At 36.5% G+C, this 15381-nt stretch overlaps 1 protein-coding gene across 6 annotated transcripts in view; it reads right to left on the reverse strand.

Moving 5' to 3' along the window:
• The window catches only part of LAMA2 (laminin subunit alpha 2), a 557898-nt gene that overhangs the window by 13419 nt on the left and 529098 nt on the right, over nt 1-15381 (reverse strand). For 5 of the 6 annotated variants that reach the window (XM_060753336.2, XM_060753340.2, XM_060753339.2 and 2 more), the window contains 5 exons: nt 14649-14825; nt 13251-13446; nt 6843-6902; nt 4160-4272; nt 1370-1559 (listed from right to left, as the gene is read on the reverse strand). In XM_060753336.2, coding sequence (XP_060609319.2) covers nt 1370-1559; nt 4160-4272; nt 6843-6902; nt 13251-13446; nt 14649-14825 — 736 coding nt within the window. The remainder of the gene's footprint in view (nt 1-1369; nt 1560-4159; nt 4273-6842; nt 6903-13250; nt 13447-14648; nt 14826-15381) is intronic. The other variant, XM_060753335.2, reaches the window with a different exon arrangement.

Here is a 15381-nt window from a genome sequence, read left to right on the forward strand (position 1 = left end):
TATATTTACTAGCAGTGACAAATGTTTTTAAGGGATATTAAAGTAGCATTAAACATTAATTAGTTAATGTACCAATCGTTAATACACTAGCAAACATGAATAAATAACTATAGTTGCTATAATGTGTCCTTTTTTATTCCACTCTAGGTCACAGAAATCCTGGGATGCTTGGGGTTAATGCTACTTAGTACTTACTCAAAACCTGAAGTTCAGAAACTTGCAGAACATATTGTAGATCAGGCTGCCAAAATTGTAGCATATGGTCCGGAGATGCAAAAACTCTCTCTCCTGTAGAATCTAATCCTCCTAATGCTAAACTTGTTCTACTGCTGCCAGATGCTCCCAACATCTACTACTCAGTAGTTCCAATAGCTAACAAACATATTCTGTAGACTGACTTATACACTTAATTGTGTTGAATCAGATTAATTTGAGGGTAGATACAGCAATTGCCAAAATATATTTTTATCCAGTTAATAACAGGAATATGAAAGATAATGTAGAACTTTGCAGCCCCCCCCCCCCAAAAGAGAGAAACCAAATATGACCAAATAAGAAATGCTGTTCAAGAAAAACTTTAATGTGGATAAGAGAATGTCAAATAGTAACAGGGCAGATTGTGGACATGGTTCCCTTCTTGATATTTTTCCCCTGTCTCAGTTTAGAATAATGGGCAGAGAAATTCATAAACTGCAATGGGATCAATGTATATTTTGTCAATTGGAAGCAAAGAGCAGAAAAAGCAAAAGCAAAGCATCTGTACATACGTTAAATATAGAATAAAGCAGTCTTCAATTATTTCAGGCTAATGATGCATTTTGGGAAAATTTTCCACCATACAGTATATTTGTATGGGGCTAACTGCCATTGTTGCAGACAAGGACACAAGCCACTGAGTGGTTCTCAAACCACTAACAGAAGATCAAGGACATAAAAAAGTGAATTTGAATAATTTGTTCCTAAAAGGGAATATAAGAAGATCCTTGCTGATTCAGGACAAGAGCCCATTCAGTTCAGTACCATGTTTTGAAATGCCAACCAGACATCCTTGACCAGCTCACCAACAGAGTTCTGATAGAAAGCAGCATTTTAAATATAGATGGCATTATCAGAACCACAGGATGGAAAAACTGTTTTTTGGACTTCAGCCTCCAGCAATCATGCCCTTGTATTTCAACAAAATACCTTTCCAGACTCAGAGGGTCCTTTCACACTACACAATTGGGAAAGGTCTGAATAGAACCTTTAAGAGAACTGAAAGCTCTATTGTGCTCTATTCACTCTCACTGCAATTTTGGCTTTCTTTTTGTTTTGTTTCATTCTGCCCATGAACAAATGTTTTAGCTGTTAGAGCACCTTGACGTCATACCTTGTGCCAGTGACCATCATTGATTTTGTTGGGGATCATTGTGCTGGTGTTCCCATGTCCCAGGTCATAACTGAAGTATGGAAAACCATTCTTTATCTGAACGGTGGCAAAATCGGCATGATTAATCCGAGCCATATAGAAAAGCAAACCATTTTCAGCTTTTGTTCTGAATTCGAATTCAATAGTGAGTCTAAACATTTGGGAAAGTGGGGAAAAAACAAGAAGTTAGGAAACAATTGTTTTCTTTTTCATCAATTCTCACACAGCTAACATTGTCAAGGGCAAACTTATTTATGAGACAAATTATAACATGACACTTAATACCTTATTTCTGAACTTAGTACTTACCGAAAAAAACTTGATTCAGGGCTTAAACTAACCATTCTTTACATGTTCAAAAAAGTAATTAAGATCAAAAGTTGCCTCTCAATCCATAGGGGGATAATAATTCCCTTTAAGAGCAACTGACATAACTTGGTTTGCAGCTTGTTTGAATGAATTGGTGTAAAAGTTGAATTAGATGTCTGAGGGTGAAAAATGTTGGGAGACTTTCACCTGGATTCCATTGGCAAAACATGGATTTACACGGCCATATAATCTAGATGATCAAAGCAAATACAGATTATCTGATTGAACTGGATTATATGAGTCCACACTGGCATATAATCCAGTTCAAATCAGATAATATGGATTTTGTATTACAGTGTAGATGGGGGCTCAGAGCATTTTAGTGCCTGCCAGTCTACAGATCCCATGATTCCACAGGGTTCAGCTATTGTATTAAAGCAGAATTACAGGGTTTAAAATTGTGCAGTATAAAAGAGCCCTTTGTAATGAAAGTAGTTTCAGATTGCACAACTGATGCATTTAAAGGCCTGAGTAATTTTGCCAACTGGATTCCCACTAGTGATCCCTTGTCATAATCTCAACCAGAATTTTTACATGTCTAGAATATTGAGTTTAAAGCCACCCTTTCCATGGTTGCTACTTTGGATTTAAATCTGTGCTTCTCATTCAAAAAATATAGTGTTACTGAGAACAACAAAGTAGCAGCCCTGCTACAAACCTCATCATAGTAGGAAATTGCCCTTCCTTCTAAGAGTGCACTTTCCTGGTCTAGACATAAGTGCCAATAGGTTTCTTTTAAAAGCAGATTTACAATGCAGGGTGGAGTTTATTTCTAGGTACAGCCATGCATTCTAATTCAATTTATGTTAAATTCAGTGCAGTCTAATTCAATGAATAACATCCAAACTAATAAATTAATGTTTAAAAAAGAAACAGAAACCAAGTTGCAAGGTTGACTTCTATGGACAATTGAAACAGAAGAAATGTGTAAGTGCAATGGTGGAGATGAGAGACAGGGCCTTCTCAGTGGTGGCCTCTCATCTATGGAACCCTCTACCCAGTGTAATTAGATCTCTCCCCTCTCCCTTCTGGCCTCCAGAAAAAAACTAAAAGCATGGCTTTTAGAACAGGTTTTTGGTCAATAATGGGGGCAGTACAATAAGAGACTATAAATTAACTTAATGATTACCTGGACTGGCTCTGGAATATGACCTGAATTATGTGATTTTAACTATTTTTTTAATGTTATGCTTTAACTGGTTAGTTTTAATGTTTTTGTTTATTCATTGATGTATGTGTAATCCGGCATTGAATTGTTGCCTTTGTGTCCCCTTCGGGGTTGAGAAAGGTGGGATACAAGTACGGTAAAATAAATAAACAAATAAATATTCCAAATATTTTTTAAAAGCTTTACTGTATATACAGAGGCATATGACTCATACTTCAAAATATGGATAGAAATCCTGCATTGGGTGATATACGTGCCCCACAAAGCTTTTGTAATATAGGTTTGTGAGGCACGTATGCATTCCAATGCAGAATCCCTTCTTCGAAACCCACCTTATGAGCTATGCAAACCCTCCATAAGAATAATTTCTGAGTTGTCAGATAGTGAGGAATGGATCAACATTAATCTATTTGCTCTTAATTGGATGTGCTGGAATATATACTTGCAGAGATCATGAAGGATCCATGGGGTACCCCTCAGTTATGTCCTTGTAGCATTTCCAACTAAAGGAAAACATGGCCATGCAGCCTGGAAAACTCACAACAACCCAGTGATTGTGGCCATGAAAGCATTCAACAACACATAAAAGGAAAATAGTAGAACACATTGTCACTTATATCTTCACTCTCCAGCAACCTAGAAATGGTGATGATGCAAGACTTAGAAGGTATTTTTTGGGGTGGGCAGTTGGTCATTGGCTAGAATAGAATTTTGAATTACCAAAAAAGTAACTTACGGTGGCTAAATTGGAATAAATATCTGCTCATGAAAATCTGCTCAGAAGTCCCACTGAGTCACCTTAGAGTTAACTAGTGAGCAAACTCTATCTAGAATTGGAGTCTTAAAGGCTGTAGTTTGCCATACAAATAAATCCAGATAATTAAAACTAGTAAGAAAGAGCTCATATGATATGCATATCTGGGAAAAATAGACCAAGTCTTTTCCTTTGGCTTTTCTCCTTTATTTGTCTTTGCTCCATTAAGCTCTTTAGAAATGAAACACAAAACAAAGAGACATTCTAAGGTTGAATATTAATTTCAGGTCAGAAATGTAATTCTTGCATTGAGTTTAGTTAATTCTAGAAGGAGAATTTGGTTATTCTGCTCAGATCCTTGCACTGTAGCCAATTTCTTTTAAAACACTCTCTGTAATTTAGCACATATCACTTTAGTAGAATTAATATCTTCATCATTTAATCTTGAAATGGGACTTACGTATTCTTTACTTTTGTGTCATCAAATGCAACTGCAATATGACTGTTCCTTGATAGACCAAACTGTTTTGCCCTTTCCAAGGCAATTGGCTCCACATCCGCAGCACAATGTTCCTGCAAAGCAAAGTGCTCTCATAATTTTTTCCTCATGCAGTATTCACAGTTTAAAATGGTCCTCTCCTTGTTGACTCTCTGTGGGCAGGGAAGTACTTTTTGTTCTGATAGATTTTGAGCACTGAATGTTTGTACTTTAAAAAAAATCAGTTCAGTTACTTAGTTATAAAAAAACTAAGTTATAAAAAAACTTAGTTATAAAAAAAATCAGTTCAGTTACTTTGTATACTTAACTAAGGAGAGTCTCCTGGTCCAACTCCCTACTTCTGCCTTATTAAGCAGCAAATGCTGTGATTGATGGAAGTCTGTTCTGTTGACTAATGCAGCACAGTGGTGTTTTTACCCTCTTCTTGTGAGCACTCTGGTGTGAGATTCAGAAATCCCTATCTAGAATAGATATGCTATTTGATAATTCCTATCTACTCCCTAAAATATCACCTCAATTGTGAATATGCAGGGATTGTGAATACAAATCTGTTATGGATGTATAATTTCTAAGCCTGTGTTGTGTGTTTTAAAATGTTTTAGTTTAATTCTATTGTGTTTTTGCTTGTATTTGTTTTAATTTGTAAGATGCCTTGCATCTTGGTTTTGGTGAAAAGATGGGGTATAAATAACTAGGTAATAGCTTTCTGATAATATCTAACATATAGACTGGAATATTCTATGCACTATCGAAATTTGGGGTTTTTTGCTCCCTTATTGCTCCGGAAGTGGCCGTCTGATTTTCTTACCAACCCATGTGAAGAAGATTGCTCACACAAGGGGATGTGTGTTGAGGACACCAGAAAACCACATTCTGAGTGACTCCCACTGATTACAGTGGACTTGAAAGTGGGTCCTGTGGGATTTTGACGGTCCTTATATTCTCTAAATGTGGGATATGTAGTGAATATGTAACTCTGATGCTCTTTTGTAACAATATGATTCCAGTCTTAATTCCAATAATTGCTCTCATAATGACATATACATAATGATAGATAGCTGCAAAATAAAAACAAAAAACTAGGTGTATATGATAGTGAGAAGGAAGCCTATAGCCTTAACATGGATCTTTTATCATATCTTTATAAAGAAGACAAAGTGTGTGTAACATGAGAAAGGAGAGGTGGAAGGGCAATAAAGGCTTCCTTGTAAATGTATTCCTGATACATGAAATTAATTAGAGCGATTTCAATATAATGATCTTTGACCTTGTGAGTCTAGTAAAATCACCAAAATGTACCAAAGTAAAATATTTCTTAACAACGTAAGTAACAGATATTCCAGAAAGATAATGCTATGGAGCAAAATCAATCTTGCTGTAATTATATTTTTATTATTAAACATGTTGTTTAATAGCCCCTGAGTTATCCATATCTCCTCTGTGCCATTTTTATCCCAGTGCAGCAGAGATCTGTAAAAATGCAAGATGCAAAATTTGCTTTATAAAACATTTTAGAGCTATTACAAATGATACATTAGGATCATTAGGAGAACAAAAAAAATTCTTTAAAGAGAAATGTTCTTTTTTTGGGGGTACCAAAAGCATTACTTTCCATGCTAAAAATTAATAAAATGATTTTTTTTAAAAAAATAACAGTCAGGAATCAGGTTTTTTAAGTTGTATATTGGAACAAACATAATCTTCTTAATCCACTCCTAAGGTGCACATAAAAGAGAAAGACAGAAGAGGTGAAAATATTAAGGCACATCCAGACACAGTGTTTTCTTTGGTAACTGATTCTCTGAAGCAAATTATGGGGTATTTAAGAGCCAGAGGTTCAAAGCAGTAATTACAGTCATTGCTGCAAATCCAGATAGATGAGCAAGGTTTCTATGGACTGCTACCAAGTCGTACATGGTAATATTCAGTTTACTCCCCGGTGCCAAATAGAGAAGATTTATTTTCCTTTGAGAGATTTTCTTTGAGGTTTCTTAATCTGGTTTGGCACTATGATTGAACCATAAGACCAAACCAGGAAGATGTCTGGAAGAGCCCATTTACAAATGTGTGAGGATAGTCCTTCAGCAACTGATCACTGACAAAGAATATATGCTTCCCTCACCCCATACATCTCCTGGCTACTCCAGAAAAAAAATACATATATTTGTTGGACATGGGCAAAGAAATAAGATAAAAAGAGACTTGCTAAAGCCAAAATGGTATTAAATATTAGAGTATATCCAGGTGACCAAAGGGAATAGTCATGGGCATTCAATTCATAATTCCTGATGAAATGTGTGAATACAACTCTTTAAAAGGTTATAATCTTGATAGGACATATAACCATGAATACTACAGAGCTGCTATTGAAAGGAAATCTTGAAATTAATTCTTTTAGCTGATATCCTCCTGTTTGACAGGAAATTGATACCTGCAATAGAGCTTTTTGAGAAAATGGGAAGACGGCTGTTTGACTATCTCACACCATTTGTCCACAGACAAAAGTTGCACTACCAATGAAGTGTGTGTGGAGTGAAATTTAGTAACAAAGGAAGAAGATAACATCACTGAAACAGCACTGCAGTTCATCTACCAGTGTTAAAGAAAACCAAAACACAATAATGCGGAAAACACAAGGAGATACCATCACAGTGTCAAGGTCAGCTGAAATGCTGGCACTCTTCACTTCAGCAGCAAGCAAATCCTGAGAAGCAGTAAACAACATGAGGCAGAAGTGGCAATCATTGATTCGGTCTCACAAAACATGTTACAGCAGTTGTTGCAGAGAGGGATCCATTGTAGGAAGCTTGCTGTTTTGTCTATGACTTTTGAAAAACCCTGACTCTATTTGAAGTTCAAAATGAATTTTGCATGCATACCTGCATTAAGACCACATTTCAATGTTTCACAAATGTAAACTTGGAAACATGATCAAGTGTCAGAATTTGGCCAAGATGGCAAAAGGGAGGACACAGATAGGAGAGGGAATAGCATTTGGCTTTTGCCTGAGTCTACTGGGAAGGATTAAATCCTACACCTTTTCTCTCTTTTCTATCCTGTTGAGCTAACTGAGTGAAAACCACTTAGAGTTCAATTTGCAGCAAGTGAACATAAGATGAGGACAAAGGAGGAAAAAGACAGGAAACGAGAGAAACTAGGACCTATTAAAAGTGGCTGAAAAAGTGGGATAAAGCATCATATCCCTGGGGTTGATCCCACCAAATTGGGACAGCTGAAGGGTATGCAAGCCTGCAACATACAAAGCAGTATAGCAGAGAAAATAACTAGTAGCTGAAAAAATTTAGAACCCAAATGTACCTGCAAGGAATTATGCCAAAATGATTAACACACCAGAAAGTAGTCAGAAGAATGACCTAAGATATCCTTGTCTCAGATTTTGCAGCAGAGTAACTGATCCTTTAAGCTGCTGAAGATTAGAATGCATTACCTGGTCTAATTAAACACATGTAAATATGGAAATTCTCCTGTATTTAAGTTTGCCAAACCAATACCAGTGCTTGTAATATACATATAAATCTGCTAACATTGGTCATTAATCTTGAAAAGATAATTATACATTATATTCATTATTTCAGTAGTTCTGTTAGCTGTAGCAACATAAGAGCAAAAGAAAAAGAATTTCTTACAGAAAGAGCAACATACTTATTCAAACAGTGGATGAATTCTAGAGATCAAATCTACTTAATGCTTAAGAAAGACAGGCACCAAGAGTCAAAGGGACAGTCATGATTCTTATTTGACAAAATGAACTCGGTGCTATCACCTCAACATAAAGAAAAACTTTACTGATACACCCTCAAACATTGCTTGGATACTGTTAGAGGTATTTGCCTTCAGAAAACCTAGTTTGCTGCAGTTGGAATTATATTGAATTACAGTGGTGGATTTCTCCCATCACCATTCACTTCTTGGATCATTCTGGAGGATGGAATTCTCTTCCAACCATACAATGACTAGAATCTCCCTTAAAACCTCATAAGTAGTGCAGTCCCCAGTCTCAAAATGGCCATGTCCGTGTTGTTAGACAGCAGGGGGATCAGTAGAGGTGCATCCAGCTGCATCCAGAAAGCAGTTGGGTTTTCTCCAAAGATGTCATCTACAGAGACCACTCAAGGACATGTAAAGATCCTTGTAGAAGTTTGTTCAGCTTACAGCAAAACACCTGAAAGCATCATTGATGGTTCCTCAGATAATATAGAAAGTATCTTATTGGTATGGGGTGTGTATGCTTCTTACAAGATGGTTTTTCCCGCCATTGGGAAGAAAATATCGAGAGATATTAGCTACAAAGATGTCACCCCCTGCAGGATTCCAGCCTATAAGTCAACTTTTCAACATATACTAAATCATTATGATCTTTTCTGTATTTTTCCATTAAATAGAGCATAAGGGAGAGAAAAAAAGAACAATGATAGAAACGGAATGTATAAATCTGCTTAACACCAGATTTATACATTCAGTTTCCATTGGTTCATCTTAAATAGTACAGTCTACTGCAGAGATGTGGAAATCTTGGTGCTCTAGATGTTTTGACTTCAAGACTCTCATCAGTCCATTCCACTATAGTAAGGGGTTTTGTGGGAATTGTAGCCTAAAACATCTGGAGGGCAAACGTCCCCCACTCTGAATCTAGGTTGAGAAATGAAATAATAATTTCATTTCATATAAGACTCCCTGGTTTATCCATTTGAAGTTAGAATGACTAACATTTTAGGACAGAATCATACTTATAATAAATTTTATCAACACATATATGGCATTTTAAAATTGATTAAGGCTTGAACATTACATTATTTTTCTAAAGAGACATCACAGCCGAAAGTAATTTTATTACATTCACATCTGACCAGTATCATTGTTATGATATATGTATTAGGCTTGGGCGATCCAGTTTGTTAATTTCGTTATTCGTTATTAATTCGTTTTTAAATTAGCTTACGATCCAATATTGAGCCATGCAGGAATAGTGTGAGGAGTAATTAAGAATCAAAACAATTTTTCCAATTTTCGTAATTATTTCGTAATTATTTCGTAATTATTTCATAATTATTTTCGTATGTCTGGTGCAAGTATTACAATCTCGCATTTACCCCATTTCCGGTCCCTTTGCTCTGCTGCTTCCCTCCTCTTTCCTCATGCTTCTTCTTGCCTCACTCTGGGCTGCACTGGGCTACCTACCTTCCTTCCTTCCTTCCTTCCTTCCTTCCTTCCTTCCTTCCTTCCTTCCAGCTGGCAAATCCCACATTCCCCCCTCCCTCCTCTTTCTCCTGGCATCCTTCTTGCCCCAAATTTCTCATTACTTTATTTTTCATACCCTCACTCTATGCCACAGGAATGCGTTGCCAGGTACAGCTAGTATATAATATAATATAATATAATATAATATAATATAATATAATATAATATAATATTATAATAATATAATATATATTATATATTATATTATATTATTATAATACTATTATATTATAGTATTGTAATATAATATAATAATATTATAATAATATAATATAATATAATATAGTTGTTTGTTTTATCACACCAACAGTCAACAACAGAGGGAGAGGGAAGCTTCAGAAGTTCCCCCTGTCCCATTTGGAGGGTTTTTTTTAGCATATTGCGCAATCGCATCTGCCATTAACGAATCAATTCGTAATTTTACAAAATTTTGTATACTTCGAAATTTTTAAAAGGAAAATTTCGGAATTCTTAAAAAAAAACGAAATGCAAGGGCCCCCTAAAAACAAAACGAGTTTAGAACCAAATTTTTCCGTGGTTACCCTAGCCTAATATGTATTACTGCCCAATCATGTTATTACTTGCTGATGAAGATTTTTTTAAAAAAAAAAATTGCTGTGAAAAACCAATTGAATCCGCTTTCCTATCATTAACCTTTAACAGCTGACAAATCTATTCTATCCATGTACTAGCAGCTCCTTATATCGTTTATAGCTGTAAATGAAATGGAAAAGAAATATTCATTTTCAATCTTGTTTCCATTGCAAGCTGGAAGCTTATGACAGTCTAGTTTAAGCTTCAATTTGATTGAAAAGCAGGATCCCTGCTTTTTGCTAGAAAGGTGTGGTTCAACATGTTTGTATCAAAAAGACATGTGTGTGTTTTCTTTAAAAGAACTAGAAAATTTAAAACAAGACACCTTTTTAACTTCCAAATGTTACCCGTACGCCACCTTGTGGGAGGTAGTAAAAAGTATCTCCAGAGATACTTTTCAGGAGTCCACATGGATGACGGACAGAGGACAAGAAGTATCTCTTGTATGTATATAAAGCAATAATAATAATAATAATAATAATAATAATAATAATAATAATTTAACTTTATAGCATATAATATAATGTTATACATTGTTCTTGTTTTTTGCCTTTAAGTCACTTCCATCTTATGATGAACATATCATGGGGTTTTCTTGTCAGGATTTATTTAGAGGGAGTTTGCATTTGTATCTTGCCCAAGGTCATCCAGTGGGTTTCCATGGCTGAGTGGGGATTTGAAACTAAATCTCCAGAGTCATAGTCTAATGCTCACTACACCACATAGACCCTCAATCACACACACACGAAAATATGTATGTATGTATTTATGCACATACCTACATGGCTTGATGGACCTGGACCAAATTTGGTACACATATCCTTCATGATCCAAATTGAAATGCTGGTGGGGTTTAAACTAACAAATCTACTCCTTTCTGGACCAATGCCTCAATCACAAATATTGGGTCAGGTAGGAAGCTTCTCATTGGCTCCTGCTGCTCCTGCGACATCTCAAATCTTGTGCATTCAGATTAAGGAATGGCCTATTCCTTCTCTCCCTGTGGTGGGTACATAGGGGGCCAGTTTTCTGGGCTCTTCCCATTCCCATCAGATCTGGAGAGGATGCATGGGGCTTCTTGCCTGACCCTAATTCAGGGTAGGGTTCAGAGCCCTGGGCCAGAAGGGGCACTAGGGCCAGAGGGACTGCATGGTATAAATGACGAAGGCAATTTGTGAAGGCAAGATGATACCTCTGGGATGTTGTGGATATTTTTCTTCACTTCTCTCATCAAACCTTCCATAAAATTGTGACACAAACAATGAGTATTTCTAAGAAATACCATTATAAAATGAAACACTGGGTATATATGCTAGCTAAATATGAACATATATAATAATGTCTCAAGATATGCAATGTATGCTTCAAAAGCATGCGTAATGTATTTTGTGCTTTTTTAGTTGGCCCAATAAAGGTATCACTGTTTTGTAGATTTTGTATTTCATTGTATGGCCAACATAGCTACCCCTAAATATGTTTCTTGGATTTGGAGATACTGAATATAATCTTTAAAAAGAAGGTATGAACACAGCGGAAGTCTTTGAGGTTTCTGTCTTCATCAACAGTAACTTTTATCTATTCTGCACATAAGTGTTTTTTCCAGATGCAACAGTACAAGGGCATCTTGATAAATTCAGGGTTCTCTTCCCAAGAAAAGGAATGTTCTCTTACTAAGAAATGAGCACTCAACCCTGCACAGAGCAGAATTAACCTGGATTTCAATGGAAATTCCTTTGCTGCTGCTAACAGATTTGAATTCTTGCTGTCTGTTTTTGTTTAACTTTCCCAGTTGGCCAAGAATGTCTCAGCCTGCATTGAGGTCTTTCCAGGGATAATTGAATTGAAATAATATTTGAGACAATATGTAAGCCTGCTACTCTAACAACATCATTGCTCTTCTCCTGTATTGATTTTTTAAAAACTTTTTTGTTTTGTTTTATGAAGAAGCAAATAAAGCTCCAAATGCTTGCATTATATATTTTGTGCATTTTGGTTGGCCAACGAAATATCTGATTTGGATTTTGATATATCAGTTTTGGATATATCAGTTTTGGATTTTGAAATATCAGTTTTGGATTTTGATATACAATATGGTAACTAAAATGGACTTGAAAAGGAATTGGCTTGATTTTTCTATAGTGATTTCTGGAAGAGTAAATGATGAAAGGAGCAAACAGATGCCAAGCTTTTGTCACTGGACACAGAGAGAGAGAGCAACGTTTGCAGTGGTGACCTATAATCACGTCTGTCTTTTGAAGGAGAACACACAGGGTAATGGGATTCTACCCTGTTTCCCTTTAGACGACAGGTTCATACATTAGCCGCCTCACAGAAAAGTGAAAAATTGCTCCCATTTGAAAGGTGGCACAGGTACAAATATGATAGTTAACTCCATTTATTCTTTATCACACATAATAGGGCCAAAACTACCTTTCTACTGGTGGCTTTAGCCACAAAATCAAACACTTTATGGAAAGATGATTCCCATGTGATAGAGTATCACTAAAATATTTAGGACAGGCCTGCACAACCTGTGGCCCTCCAGGTGACTGGAAAACCAACTCCCACGTGCCCTAGCCAGCATGTTCAATGGTCAGGAATTTTGGAAGCTAAAGTTCAAAACACCTGGAAGGCCACAGGTTGTGCAGACCTGGTTTAGGACATAGTATGTTAGCTAAAAGAGCCAGTGTGGTGTTGTGGTTTGAGCTGAATTATGACTTTGGAGACCACAATTCAAATCCTTGTTTGGCCATGGAAACCCATTGGGTGACCTTGAGCAAATCACATTCTCTCAGCCTGAAAGGAAGGCAAACTTCTGAACAAATCATGCCAAGAAAATCCAGTCATAGAGTTACCATAAGCTGGAAATGACTTGAAGGAACATAACACGCTAGCCAACAGGTTTTTCCCCACCAAACTTAGTGGACCATAGTTTAGTCACACTGATATGGATAGGACTTAAGCATGATGAACCCTCTCTTTATTTGGCCTTCACTGTTTTTCTCTCCGGAATGCTACAAACAATATGCTTCCAGTGGCAGGTTAAGGCTATATATAGCTGATTTGCCAAGTAGTAAGTAAATTATTCCAAGGAACAGCAAATGAACCATCACCATATAATTCTACAGGTTCTTAGCCCTGTGTAAGAATGAATAATTAAAAACCATATAATTGAGTGATAGAAACAAATCAGACTTACAGGTAAAGGAGGGAAGGGCAGCGGAGGAGCAGAAGTTGCACTTGCTTTCTTTTCTTCTGTATCTGGTTCAGGATGGATTACGACTGTTGCACGGGAAACTTCATCTTCATCCTCTTTTTCACGTGGTGGGCCTGAATCAGGGCACTGGCCAATGTCTGCATTTTCAAAGGACACTGGCTGGGCAAAATCCACTGGACTAAAAAGAGGCAATAACAGTGATCATGTCAGAAGGCAAGTTTGTCAACAGATATATTCCAAATGATTAGAAACTTACCTCATCAATTTACATCACACATTTTAAAAAGACAATTCTGCATTCGTTTTGTTCATTATTATGGCAAAGAGCCTTGTGGTGTAGTATTAGAATACTAAAGAAGAGTCTAATACCAATTGATAATGGAGTCACTAAATGACCTAACTGCTCTTCAGCCTAATCTATCTTGCAGGGTTGTATTGGCGATACACATTGTTTCATATCTTTAGAGAAAGAACAAGACAAAGATAAAAGGGTCACCCGATGGAGCAATTTCTTATTGTTAATTATAATTAATTATAATTAATTAAACATCTACCTTTCCTTCAGTGAGCAGAACTGTCTTCCTTGCAGCTTTATACTCACAACCATCTTGCAAGGTAAGTGAGGCTGAGTGACTGACTGAATATCAACCAATGAATATTATGCCTCAGTAGACACTTGGATTTAGATATTTAAGTTTCAGGCCAACTTGGGTCACATATAGCCCCAATTATTTTTGTCTACTCCTGATGCCCTCAGATCCCTAAAAGTGATTTTATTTCACTTCTGGTAGTTCTGGAGGCAGTGACTTTGTCCTGCAATAAATCACAGGTTCTCCCAATCACCATACCCCACAGTAAAAAAACATATGTGAACATCTAGTCACTTCCACTTTGATTTTTAATGCATTCCTTCTCCATATGGCCAAAGGAGGACCCAGGGACCAAAAAACCACCCCCCCAGATCTTCAGTGCTGACTATATGGCACTAGATTGGTCTATTCTTTGCAACCAATTTGGAGAAGATATTTAAATACTTAGTGTGTCATGTTTGTTACTGTATAATGAAAATTCTGCCCACTCTTAAGTGCTCCGGTTGTGTAAGGCACAGAAGATCACTTTCAGTTATCTTAAAATGATTTCCTCAAACCTGTGTGCCTCATCAAAAATCAAGCCCAAGTTTAATTTCCAATCATCAGTCACAAAATAAATAATATGAAATGCAAGAAACACAGGAGAAGATTACATAAGATGACAAATAGACATTTTTATCATTTTGGAGATGTTCTCTGCAAAACTGTTCTGACCATATTTTTTACAGTGTGGAAGTTTCAATATAGGATAGCTTCAATTGGATTCTGGCAGGTACCAGTGCCTACTTACACTGCATTGATGAGGAGGTTCCATATGCAGCCATCAAAGGCAGGTATGTTTCTAATTGGAGCAGTATGAAATTCCGGTGGTGTTCCTCCCACAAAAAGCTTCTTCACAGAAATAGGTTGATCTGATGGAAGTCTTTGAGACTGTCTTCTGTCCTCATCTACTTGTATGGCAAACATCCTATTAAAAACACAAAAAGTGAGTTACACAAATACCCGGATTAAATTAAGGGTAAAAGATATTTTTTTGTAGAAAGAAAAGACCTTGTCTGCTTATTGGACATGGGGGCTGGATTCTCTCCTTCCTGCATTTGTCTTGGCACCCAAACTGGTAAAAATCTGGTTTTGTTTAAAGGATGCATTTGCCTGTAGACACTGGATCCATAGTCAAAACTGAATACCATTTTTTAAAAAAGAGGTATCTAAAATTTACATTTGTAAACTTCACTGATGATAGTATCTACCACAGTGGACACAATAAAAAGTTTACTAAATCACATTTCTCTTTAACCATTTGACTAGAAGAGATGGGGTTAAAAAAACAAATAATGTTCCAACTAACTAACCAACCATGACTGTTATTATGGCAAACCTGAAGTCCTCTGCCAATGAAGGCTGGACTCCAGCATAACTACGCTGCCATGAGGTGTGGTTTCCATAAACCTAGTTCTTACAGTGGGAAGTAAACTGTTAAAATTATTTGTTGCTTTCTAACAGATGTAACTTAATGAAGAACT

This window comes from Anolis sagrei, chromosome 1 (assembly GCF_037176765.1).
Source record: "Anolis sagrei isolate rAnoSag1 chromosome 1, rAnoSag1.mat, whole genome shotgun sequence".
Taxonomy (NCBI): domain Eukaryota; kingdom Metazoa; phylum Chordata; class Lepidosauria; order Squamata; family Dactyloidae; genus Anolis; species Anolis sagrei.